General features: G+C 50.4%; 1 protein-coding gene across 2 annotated transcripts in view; it reads right to left on the minus strand.

Moving 5' to 3' along the window:
• BSN (bassoon presynaptic cytomatrix protein) overlaps positions 1-12,519 on the minus strand; it is a 98,486-nt gene that overhangs the window by 41,053 nt on the left and 44,914 nt on the right. For both annotated transcript variants that reach the window (XR_011426898.1, XM_023620432.2), the window contains exon 2: positions 2,564-2,972. Coding sequence is in view for 1 of the 2 variants with exons in the window: in XM_023620432.2 (XP_023476200.1) it covers positions 2,564-2,972 (409 nt within the window). In the remaining variant the exon portion in view is untranslated. The remainder of the gene's footprint in view (positions 1-2,563; positions 2,973-12,519) is intronic.

A 12,519-nucleotide genomic window follows, 5' to 3' on the forward strand; every position in this document is an offset into this window, starting at 1 on the left:
GTTAGAGGTGCCAGAACAGATGTGGTCTGACCAGGGTGGCTCTTTCAGCAGATGTGCGAGCAAAACCTGCAAACTTGTTTTCTCATTGTGTGGAAGCATGACCAGGGAGGTGAATCAGCTTTTAGCAAAGTGACAAAGGGCAACTGCTCTGACTCAAGAATCAGGCTCTGCCAGCCTCTCAGGAAAATGTACTGAGGGTTCCTTTTCCTTGACAGGAACACCACTAAAAGCCAACCCCGGAGAAGAAAAGGTCTGCTTGGAGACCACAGCAGAAAAGGGCATCCACCAAGTGAGAACCTGGAGAATGGACTAGGTCAGCATTTCCCAAACTGGATGCCATGGAACAGCAGCCCCTAATGTTCTGTGAAAGCAACTCTGGAAAAGATTGCCAGATACAGCCCTGTTCTGGAGCTCCATGGTGCCCTTCAGGATGCTGAAGGCCCTGAGAAATCTGATAGCAAAGAACCATTGCATTTGCCCAGCCCAGTATGTGTTTGAAGCACCTAGCGGGGAGGTTTGCTCTTCACCAAACACTGTGAATCTGCAGTAAATTTGAGGCCCCTTTTCCGTTGGCCCTGAGCCTCGGCTTCCTCCCAGTACAATGAGGCAGATGGACTGAGTGTCGCCAAGGCCCTCCCACTCTGCTGTTTTTCCAGGCACAGTCAAAGTCTGGCTCTCTTCCCACCTCATTGAAGGTCTTAGGCTTGGGGGAGCCTGTTGTGTGGCAAGGACTGGTATGCCCACCAGCAAACTGTGCCACCATGTGTGGCTCTCCCTTGATGTCCGCCCACCCTACCCAGAGTTGTTCAGGTCTCGTGGCTCGAGTGAGCATCTCAGGGAGGCTGGAACCCAGAGGGGCAAGGCCTAAACAAGGAGGGATGCCCCACAGCGACATCTCTCATCTCTGCCTGCCAAGCTTCCCTGTTCCTGTGAGGACAACTGCTTCTGGCTTCTCACTAACAGAAAAACACCGGTGAGCTTCCCTGGCCTTAATCACACTGTTCTAAATACTGGAGAGCAAACACTTACCTAACTGATCAGTGCAGGGATGGGCCTATTTCTAATCATAGATGTAATAATCACGAGTGTGCATGCCTCCTCAGGAAGCCCCCACACTCCAGGAGCGACTCCAAATGCACTGAGTCATCTCCCCATACCGGCAGCTCCTTCCTCGGAATCTCACACTTACCTCTCACAAACCACACGTCCCACACCCACAGCACCTCATGTCTCAAATAGACCCCAACCTGTGAACAATTATTCTCACTTATCCCCCCACCCACGTGGTCCAAACGGCTCCTGCTGCTGGTAATCCCAGAGGGGGCCATTCCTGTGCCTGCAGTCAGCAATTCTCCATCCTGTTCAAGGGCAGAGCCCTGGGGGGAAACCAGAGACTTCCATGAGTTACACTGGAGGAGAGGGAGGAAGCCAGCAACTTGCTCAGTTCATTTCAAAGGCATGGCCCCAGCTCAGCTAGTAAATTGGAGCAGCCAGCTCCAGGTCACCAAAGAGAGACTTGAGGGGCTTGGCTGAGCATCTCACAGCAACTCAAAGCATCCTGAACAAAGCCAGGATGAGGCTGTGGAACCAGGGTCCTCTGGGGCAGAAAGTAGGCCAATTTCATGGAAATGGCCCAAAGTGGCCTCTTGGTGACTGTAGGACACTGTCACCCACTGTGAATGCTTGCCCCCGCTCCTCGACCTGGGTCTATACTTTACCCCAAGTTGTTTCTCTGGGGATTGGTAGCTGCTCCACGACCTCAGGCCCCAGCTTACTGGAACAGAATCCCAGAGGAGGAGCTTCCCAGAGTCCAACTGGAAGGCAGTTTCCTGCCTCCCCTAAAACCTTGTTGCCCTCACCAGCATCCCCCTCCAGGGCCCACTGTAAGAGAGAGAGGCTGTCCTAGGGCCAGGGAAATTTGTCTCCCTTTGGGTCCTGCAGCTGCTCATGCCCTTTCCAAATAAGCATCCATTGGGAAGAGTCGTCCATAAGACCATCTTTGGCCCTCTATAAGGCCATTTTATTTTACAAAATTTATTTACTTATTTTTTTGGTGAGGAAGATTGGCCCTGAGCTAACATTTGTTGCCAATCTTCCTCTTTTTGCTTGAGGAAGATTGTCACTGAGCCAACATCTGTGCCAATCTTCCTCTATTTTGTATGTGGGATGCTGCCACAGCATGGCTTGATGAGCAGTGTGTAGGTCCGTGCCCAGGATCTGACCCTGTGAACCCTGAGCCACCGAAGCAGAGCATGTGAACTTAACCACTATGCCACTGGGCCATCTAAGGCCACTTTTCCAAGTCAAACTTGGACCAGGTAAGAAAGCATCTTCTACTCTGGGACTCTGCCCACGCTCTCAGGAGGTGCAGGAATCCCTCAGGAGATCTGGGGCCAGGACTTGTTCTCTGCTATCACATTTTGGAGCCAGGATATAACCTCCAGGAAAACACAGATGCTGGTGCCCAAGGAAATGACCAGAAAAAGAAAGTTGGTGAAAGAGGGGAAGGGAACAGGGGAAGCATGGGAAGGCAGGTGCCGGGAACCAGCGCAGAGGTAGTTACCTGGGTGAGGTGAGGGTTGGGATTGAACCCACACTGGTTGCAGACCTTGTTGTGACATTGGGTGCAGGTGTTGAAGTTTGGCTGGCTGGGGCTCGACGTGAGGTCCGAGGTCTTACATATGGGACACAGCGTGCTGCTTGGAAGGGGGGCGATCTGGGGGACGAAGTAGGGTGATGTGGGGGTGCTGCCTCTGTCTGGTGACACAGAGGGGGACCGCCCTGATCTCTGTGTTCTGCTGTCTACCTGCAGCGTCCTGCGGGGGCCATCAGCCTCCTGGCCTGCTGGGCCTTGTGCCCTTGTCTCCTGGGGGCTCTCGCGGCCGGCAGCAGTAGCAGAAGCCTGCTTCGGGATTGGGGAAGCTGTTCTCTGGCTACCCAGGGGCTCCTTGGGGTCCAGCCTCCTGGAAACGCTGAAATGACATTGAAAATGACTGCGTTAGAGACACATCTTAGAGAAGCAGCCTGTAGAGTTCTCTACTCAGCTAGGGTCAGCTAGGTGATCCTCCAAACCCCATCACCACCCACCACCCTCCTCTTCCTGCCCAGTGGCATCATCACAGCCACCATTTGCTGAGTGCTGACTGTGCCCCATGCTGAGCCCTGACTAGCATCTTCTACTTCAACCCTCAGCACCAGGTCATCTGGTAGGATCATGAGCATCCCCTCTTACATCCTCCTAAAGTACAGATTCTGACTCAGCATGTCTGGAAACGGGTCTGCATTTTTAAGAATCTCTAAAATGATACCTATACTGTGGTCTGCAGGCCACACATTGAGTACCAAGGCTCTAAACCCATATATTAGAAATGCCTAGGGTAATTTTTAAAGTTCTGACTCTCAGACTGTACCCCAGACAAATTACATCAGAATCTGTGGGGGCAGGACCCCGGCATTAGTATTTTTTCCTTCCTAGGTGATTTCAACATGCAGCTCAAGTTCAGAGCTATCACCCTGGGAGGTCTGGCTTGCCTTTTCAAAGGCTGACCCTAGACAGTTGGAGATGGGTTGGGGAGGCACCCCAATGCCTAGTTAATGCCATCTCCAGCAGGGACAAAGAAGCCTTCCTTTTGGAAGTCCTCCAGCAGGCTTGACGCCAGATAAAGTCCATCAAAATGGGTGAAGTGTTACTTTTCTACTTGTGCAAGGCTGGGTGGGATTGGAGTTCTAGGATCCAGCCTTTAAAGGATAACTGAGGGAGGTCCCATGTGCCTGACCCCCATCTCCAACCTGGCCCATGTTCAGAGGAGCCAGCATAATTGAGACATTCAATAAGGTAGAAGGCAAATCGTCAGTCTAAACTCAATTCCCGTATATTCCTTTCGACCCAACTTAAGTTCATTTTTGTCAATTTTCCTTTCCCAATGAAAGAAGCTGAGCGCAAGCCAAAGGCAGTGCTCTGTATTTTTCCCCTGAAATTCTATGCTTGCTTCTGCATTCATCTGGGTGGATAACAGCACCCAGGAGATGGGGCAGACTGGCTGAGACCCACTGCAGAGGCCCAGCCACAGCTGCCTGTGGGGGAGCTTGCCCTGGCCCCTTCTGCTCTAGTACCCCCGATCCTCGTAGCATCTGACTGACAGGATGGGATTCTACATTTGCTGCTCCTAGATGAAGGCCATCGGCTTGCCAAAAAGATTCAGGAACCAACCGGTAGGACATCCTAGGACAAACCATTTCAGAGGGGAGACCAGGAGCCCACTCTAAGACACTCTGCAGTCCTTCCTCCCTTCTGAGAAACTGCTGGTGGAGAGCCACGCCCTTGGTCTAATAACGACTCTTCCAGAAAAAAGAAACACTATTAAATGTCCATCAAACATTTCTTTCATCAACCAACAACATACACCCACCCATCTAGTCCACAGACCTGCCACTTTCTTCTTCAGCAAGATAACCAGAATGTAAGACCAGCTCCTCTGGGCCATTTTGCCACCAGCTGTGAGGCCCAGTATGGTGGTGGCCACAGCCTCTCTGGCCCACACTCAGAACCTGGGCTCTAGGGCCTTTCAGTAGACTGATTTCTAGGTATTGTAAAGAAATATTCCTACCTGGTTAAATTCAGTTTCATTTTTTACTTAAATTATGTGGGGCTGGGATTTAAAAGCAGCCCTTGAAAGCTAATCAGAAGCTAGGGAGAGCCCTATATAACATGTAAAGGGACTCCAGCCCCTTTCCCAGGCTGTATAAGGTCCCTGGGCTCTTCTGAGAAATTTAGCAATTTCTACTGTATTTGTGTTGCAATATGTGACAAGCAATCTTCTGTGTACATAGTGACTTTTTAATTCAATGTTGCATTACAATGAAGTCTTTAGGGGACGTTTAATATGACAACTGGGACCCAAATTTGTTAACTTTCAACTCAGCTGCGGTGACAGCAAATAAACAAACAATGCCTTCTGCACCCAGCCAAGTCTGCACCGCAGGGGACTGCTCCCTGAACAGGCCTGTGCGTCCACATACCACATAGCTGCTACAGGTGACACCTGGCGACTGGAATATATGTCTGTGATCCCTTCATGCTCCTGTCCTCCTGGATGGTTCCTCACACCTTCTCCTTGATCTCCAAGCCTCCGACATGTCCCTCCCTCTCTTCACTGTCACTAAAACCAGTGTGCCATCTCACTGAGAAAGTGGGAGCTGCTGGAGGGGAACTGGCACACCCACGGCCTCTCCACATCTGTCCCCCAATGTCTGCCTGTCTCCTGTTCCCAAGGCCCACTTCTCACCTCCACAAATTCCCCCTCTCCTTCATCATCCATTTCCCCCTCTCTATTGGATTATTTCAATTACCATACAAACATGCTTCTCCCATCCTAAAAAAAAAAAAGAACTTTGACCCACTTCCTCCTTCAGCTACTACCTCATTTCTCTGCTGCTCTTTACAGCAAAACTCCTTGAAAGAACCGTCTCCACTCACCACCTCTTGCTCCTCTCCTTCCTTCTTTTCAGCACAATCCAACCTGGCTTTTGCCCATCATTCCACAGAAATTGCTCAGGTCACAGTGACCAAAGGCCTCATTGGCCACATTATTAAATCCAATAGTCACTTCTCACTTGCTCAGCAGCAGCACTTGATACCGCTGAGTACTCCCTGCTTCCTGAAGTAAGGTATCCACTTGCCTTCTGGAGCACCACCTTCTCCTGGGTTTACCCCTCCATCCTGGCCACACCTTTCCAAACTCTTTTGCATGTTCTTCCTCATCTCCCAATCCCAGAGCCCCACTTCTTACATTGGAGGGACTAAGTCTTTGCACAAATTAGCTTCTCTGAGTACACATAATCCCTGAGTCTCAATGCCCACGCAGACCCAAGGATTAAAATCTCATTTCCTACTAACAACTACCAAATTTGTATCTCTGGCCCAGATCTCTCCCCTGAACTCCCCACTTGTCTGTCAACTGTACATCTTCACTGAGTTGTCTTATAGGCATCTCAAACTTGAGAGGTCCGAGCTGAGCACTTGACCCCATATGTGTTTCTCCCAGTCTGTCTCTTGGAGTCATCTCTGACTCCCTTCTTCTCTTCCTACGTCAGTCATTAGTAAATCTTGTTGGCTTAAAAGTCTGGTCACTTCCACTCCCTCCTTTCTTCACCAGGTTCAAGCCACTGTCCCCTCTTTCTTCAGTTCTGCACAAGCCTGGCTGCTTCTACTCCCCCCTCTAGGGTCTCCTCTACGCAGCAGCCAAGATAATCCTTTACATACATAAGTCAGATCACTTCCTCCTCTGCTTAAACCCTCCAACAGCTTCCTTTCCCTCCCAGAGGAAAAGTCAGAGGCTTTAAAATGGCTATGAGGACCCAGGAGATTCAGCCCCTTTCCTTCTGGCCTCATCTCCTACTATTCTCTCTCTCCCTCCCTCCACCTCCCTTATGCCAGGCCCACTCTTGCTTCTGGGCATTTGCATCTGCTGTTCCTGCTGCTGGCACTTGCACTCTCTCAAGTCTTTGCTCTAGTGGCATCCTTGCAGGGACACCTCCCTGACCACTCTATTTAAAAATCCCACTTGCTCCCTCCTGCCTCTTTATTCTCCTTGGCACTGAATACTTTCTAAAGCATCATATAACATATGTATTGCTTTGTGCAACCTCTGTGATCCTGTATTAGATTGCCAGCTCTGTGTGGGCAGGAACTCTGTGTGGGCTGTGTCCCAGGGCCTAGTATAGTGCCTGGCACACACTGGACATTCAATACGTGTTTCCTGAATGGGTGGACTGTAGGCATGTCATAACTTAAAACAGTAAAACATGGCCCCAAAGTGTGTTAGAGCTGAGGAAACGTGGCACGTGCCTGGCATTGCACTTGGCCCTTCCCTGGATCTGATCTCATGCCGGAGGGGACTACAGGAACAACATGTGGAGTCCTCTGCAGCTGCTGGCTTCAGCCCCAGCCCCACCACATAGAATACTCTGCCAACCACAGGGGCGGCAATGCCAACTGAGCCCTCACCACAAGCCTCACCATGTGCGAAGCATCTGTCACATATTAACTCCTTTAGGGCTCATAGCAAATTTATGGGGTAGAATCCATTTTGCCCATTTCACAAACAAGGAAGCTGCCACATATAGAGGTTAAGTAACTTGCAAAGCCATTATGACTTGCAAGTGGTGGAGCTGGGATTGGAATATCAAAACCACCTGTCCATGTCCTTAACCACCATCCATACTGCCTCTCTGGGGGAGCACAGTGAGGCTGGAGAGGGGCGGGAAGCACTGCAATCTGGGTTCTGTGTATTATTTTTTCCTTTTGCTGAGGAGCTGTTGAAGTGGAAGCTCCCTAGGAAGAGGTCTCTGACACTCTGCTCTCCACCGTAGCCCTCCACCCAGCACCACACTTGGCACTGGGTGGGCACTCAGTAAGCACATGCAAAGTAAATGGAAAGATGTGTGAGTACTACAACAAGCTCTCGGAGTGGGGCTGAGCTAGGGCAGAGACATCATTTAGTTAGGACCACTTTACCTGGAGTTTGCCTAGTAATGCTGAGAGACTTATAGAGAAAACCACATTCATTCATTCATTCATTTGGTCGTTCACAAATATTTACTGATCCCTGGAATAGTTCCAGGCCCTGTGATAGGGATTGATGGTATGAACGGATCATGTCTCTTACGACGGAAGGCGGGGCCACAGGTGTTTAGTGTATTGTCGTCCTTGACATCTTAGACATATTTTATAAGTAGGCTTACATTCTTTTTTTTTCTCCCCAAAGCCCCAGGACATAGTTGTATATCCTAGTTGCAGGGCTTACATTCTTATAAATACCTCTTTAATATTTAATTAAAATAAATTTTTTAAAAAGTGAATCAGACAGGGATCCAGTCCTCTGGGGGCCTCTTGTCTAGAAGGGAGACAGACATGCAAACCAATCACTTCAGGACACACTGCCCCCCAGGCTGGGGGAGGTGCTGTAGTCTGAGGTGGCTCTGAGGACAAGAAGACATCTAAGCCAGGACTCAGAGGACAGGATGTTCTCCCCAAGGTGAAAGGGCAAGCGAGGCAGATGGGCAGCACACACAAAGGCCCAAAAGGCACGTCAGAGCATCCTTGGCGGCTGTGCATGGCAGGCACAGTAGGTGTACATTAGTGCTATCCCAGCATCTGGAACAGCTCCTAGCAATCGTGTGTGCTGAACTACCTGGACTTCCTGGATTACAGGGAAATTCAAAGCTAAAATGGGAAGGGCCAGGAGAGCAGGGCCTCTAAGGTTTTCAAACAAGGGAGTGCTCTGGCTCTGTGTCAAGGAGATGGTGGAGATAGAGAAAGGGAGAATAAGGCAATAGCTCAAAAGATAGTCCATGGGAGGAGAGAGAGAGAAGGTTCAGCCAGGGGTATTCTGGCTTGAGGTCCAGGGAGAAGTGGTCTTTTTGATGGAAATGGGAGATCCAGGGAGGGAAGCCAATTGGTGGGTGGAGAATGGGGAATGAAATGGCCAAATCATGAGGTTGGGTTTGGTTCTGTGGAGTTGGTGGTGGGGGTGAAGATCCAAGAGACACCAGGAGATGGGTCGGAGCATGAGTTCAATTCAGATAAGTCTAGACCTTTTTACCTGGGAGAGTTAAGGGTTCAGTTCACAGGCAAACCTCAGGGACAGAGATCACATGGAAAGCAGTAGTCTGGAAAGATTTGAGCACCAACATTTACGGGAGCAGAAGAGATGCCAGAAACAGAGATGTTAGAGGGAGGAAAACAAAAAGACACGCCCCCAGGGTTAGAGTTTCCAGGAGGCAGAGCATCAACAATGTGCTGTGAGGAGTCTAGCACCTGAAGGCTGAGAAGCCTTACAAGCTGTGGATGAAAAGGCTACGCCCACCAGTGAAGGCCGCAACCTGTGACTGCCCAAGCCCTCTCCCACCCGTCCAGCTTCAGAGGGGCCAGCTCCCTTCCCACTGAAAACAAGGGCCCAGCATGGCAGGAGATTCAGGAGACCTGCCTGTGACACACCCCTGGATAAAGTCCCAAGGGGGCCAGGGTAGCTGGAGTAGCCCAGGGCCTCCTCAGGAAGGAAGAAGTATGCCCTCCAGGAGGCCCTCCGTAACAAAGGTCTCCACTGGGCAGAGAAGGGAGGGAGAGAGGAAAAGGGGAGGGAGGTGTCCACAGGCAGGCCCCAGCCCAGCAGCGGGAAAGACCTGGTTTCATGGTTATGGATCATCAACAGTGAGTCCCCTTGAAGTCAATGCTCCTCTCAGCAGCTTCAGGGAGCCCTATTCCTTGGAGAGGGCTGGGATAAGGACAGGTTAGCAAGGAGGGGAGAGGGACACTACCACAAAGCAGAAAAGACACAGGAGGACAGGAAGGTGAAGAAGAAGAGAGGGGGCAGAGATATGAAGGAGTGGCTGGAAGCTGAGCAGGGGGCCACTAAAAAGCCCTTACCTAGGGACAGATATTTTTTAAAGATGGCCAAGAAAGGTAGAGGATGTAAAAATAGCTGGATTTCTACCAGCTTTCCTCCCTTTCAGCATTTAAGGCTATTGACTGATCAGAAACAAGGCTTAAAGCTGTTTAGCAGGGAAAAAAGGAGCCCCCAGGAGGGCTGCTGGGGAGGGGCACAGAGCCAAGTCAGTCAGCCTCTCCATCAGCATTCCTCAGTGCCCCTGAGGCCACCTGTCCCCTACCATGACCACTACTGGGAGACATAATCCAGACTGCACTAGTAGGAAGCTGGGCTCCCCTCTGTCAGAAATACCCAGGAAAGGCATGAGGCCAACAAGCTCCAGTGACCAAAGATGCTCCACACACCCGGAACGTCCATAAAGGCAGGGCCATCAGGGAGAGAGAGATGGCTGCCCTGGTCCATGGTTGGGAAGCAGCCTGGAGCCACTCAGGTAGCTGCACTCAGGGAGGGTCTGCACAGCTGAAGCAGACTGGAAGGAAAAGCAGGAAGGCATGGAGACAGAGCAGGCTTCAGAGGGAAAACCACGCTGGGTTCCACATGGCAGCATTCTAGAGCATGCCCTCCACTGCCTCCAGTTGAATATTTGAAAGAGAAATATTTCACACCAATAAATGGCTGTCTTTGTTCACCATGAGGGGAATGAACTTAAGGAAATCGTTTTTCTAAGTCACGGCAGCCAGAAGACTCCCACAACTTCAAACAAGGTTTTGATAAATTCATGGCTGATCTTTCTGTAATAGGCAATTACAGCTGGGCAGAAGCTGTGGAAGGACCCTGTCCTTTGAGACCCATGCCAGGAAGGACTCCTGGGTGGCCCTGGTGGTCCCTGTGTATTCGGGCAGAGAAGCAGGGGCTGCAGAATGGTGGGCACCAAGGCCCAAGTCCTGGCTCCTGGACAACTCTCTCAGGAATGGATGAGAGAATTCAGAAAGTTTGAGTTTAGAAAAAATTCCAGTTTTCACAAAAGAAAACAGTTCTTGACCTGCCCAGCTTTCAGGCCAGTGGCCTCTTGCCTTTTTGATCATGTGTCCCTATCAATAAAACATGTTTGTATATCTTTAACATATGAATATTTATCCACCAATTACATGTATATATATTACTGATAAAACAAACCTCCCCAAATGGAAAAGTCTGAAAGGCTGAGATAGGAAATAAACGTACATAGGAGTTTTCATGTGTTCTTCCCATGCCTCAGTTGAGTCTCTTGTCTCCCTCCCCTCCTTGGCACATGTGCCCCAGTTTGGAGGCCACTGCTGAGGAAATTCTTACTCTCCCAGTCTTTAAAGGAGTCTCTGTTGGTTTCCCAGACCAGATTCTCTCCTGCCCCCAGCCCTGCCCCATTGAAGGTGTACTTAGGTCAGTGTCAGGGAGGCCCCAGGCCATTGCGGGCTGCCCTCACCAGCCTTCCTGACCGCCTATGAACCAAAAGGAATTTGCTCAGCAACAGCAGAGAGGTGAAGGTCTCCGTTAATACGCAGCCACAGCACTCAGGAGGAGCCCATGACTGGACAGGAAGCCAGCACCATGAGCTGAGAGTCTCTGAGATGCTCTCTTAGAGCCAGGGGATGCCCTGCTATCTGGGGAGGGAAGGTGCCATGCACAGGGTGCCTGGGCAGAGTGGAGGTGTCATGCTATAAGCAGAGCTCTCCAAGAGGCTGACATTCTCCCTTCCTAACGGCCCAGCACCTTGAAGCTCCTGCCCCACTATGAGGGTAAGGTTCCAGGACCCAAAAGACTCCAGAGAATTAGCTCCTCCTTAATACAGGTAGGGACAAAGCACCATGCCAGCCTGGTGACAGACCCCCCAGTGGGTGTATACTGATGCACTTGAGCATACATGTACTCACACCCCTGAACAGAGAAATTCATGGGAAGAAATCATTAGTGTTACCCAGATACTACCGTCTCCACTCATCCTTTCCACTCAGAAATGCCTAGCAGTTGGGACTCTCCCTGTGGCAAAATAACAAGCTTCACTTGGTCCCAGGCCAGTCCATCCGGGCCGGCAGAGAACATGTTTAAGGCAGTGAGCTGGCTGCTTTGCTGTTGCTGAGGGAAAGAGTTCAGATGAGACTGCAGGTGGGTCAGAAGGGCAGAGAATGTGGCAAGAAAGACTGGTAGGAATAAGGGTTGCTCCCATCAAACACAGGCCAGGGGAAGCTGCCCTAATAAGAGGAGAGATCACTGGGAGGCTGGGAATAAGATGAAGCCAGGCTATAACTGGAAGGAAAGCAAGACCTGGGGACTTCCTTCCCCAACCTGGAGGCCCACATGGGTCCACGAGGTTCAGAGCATCTCTCAGGACAATCTGATTTGGCCTTGGTTCCCTTCAGGCCCAGCCAATCTCCAGAATCCAGAACAAGGATGGGAAATAAGGGTAATCTTCCTCTCACCCTATTAATTAATTGGTAGTGACTGCCTGGAGGGCTGGGTTTGAGAAAGATCAGTGGGAAAGATTGTTGCCATCAACTAGTGAGGTCTGTCATGAACCCAGGAGTAGGGCACATAAGTACAAAGGCCACGAACTTGTCATCCATGACAGAGAACAAAATCAGATGCTTAGACCTTCCTCAAGTGATATCCAGCTTCCTGGAGTGTGTCGCTCAGAGCTGGGCCAGGCCACCTCAAACCAAATTCATCCCCCTCAGAGACGAGAGGATGCATATAGTGTTTACCTCTGAACTTCCCCTCAGTCCCATGTTCACCTCCACCTCGTGGCTTTCCCAAACCAAGAGCTGTATGCAGCCATCAGTCAACTGAAGTATCAAATGCCACGAGCTCAGTGTAACTGTGATGGCTAGATGTCTCTTGCACCATGGTGCTTGTGACAGGCATTGTGTGAATGATGGATACCATCCCTTTAGCCTCTGCTGAGGGGTTACTAGTCCTTTATTCATAGCTTCTTAATTCATGTCTTATGGGGGTTCCTCTCTAGAAGTTCTTTGGGTTTTTTTTTCCTTGAGGAAGATTAGCCCTGAGCTAACATCTGCCAATCCTCCTCTTTTTTTCTGAGGAAGACTGGCTCTGAGCTAACATCCGTGCCCATCTTCCTCTACTTTATATGTGG

This window comes from Equus caballus, chromosome 16 (assembly GCF_041296265.1).
Source record: "Equus caballus isolate H_3958 breed thoroughbred chromosome 16, TB-T2T, whole genome shotgun sequence".
Classification (NCBI taxonomy): Eukaryota; Metazoa; Chordata; class Mammalia; order Perissodactyla; family Equidae; genus Equus; species Equus caballus.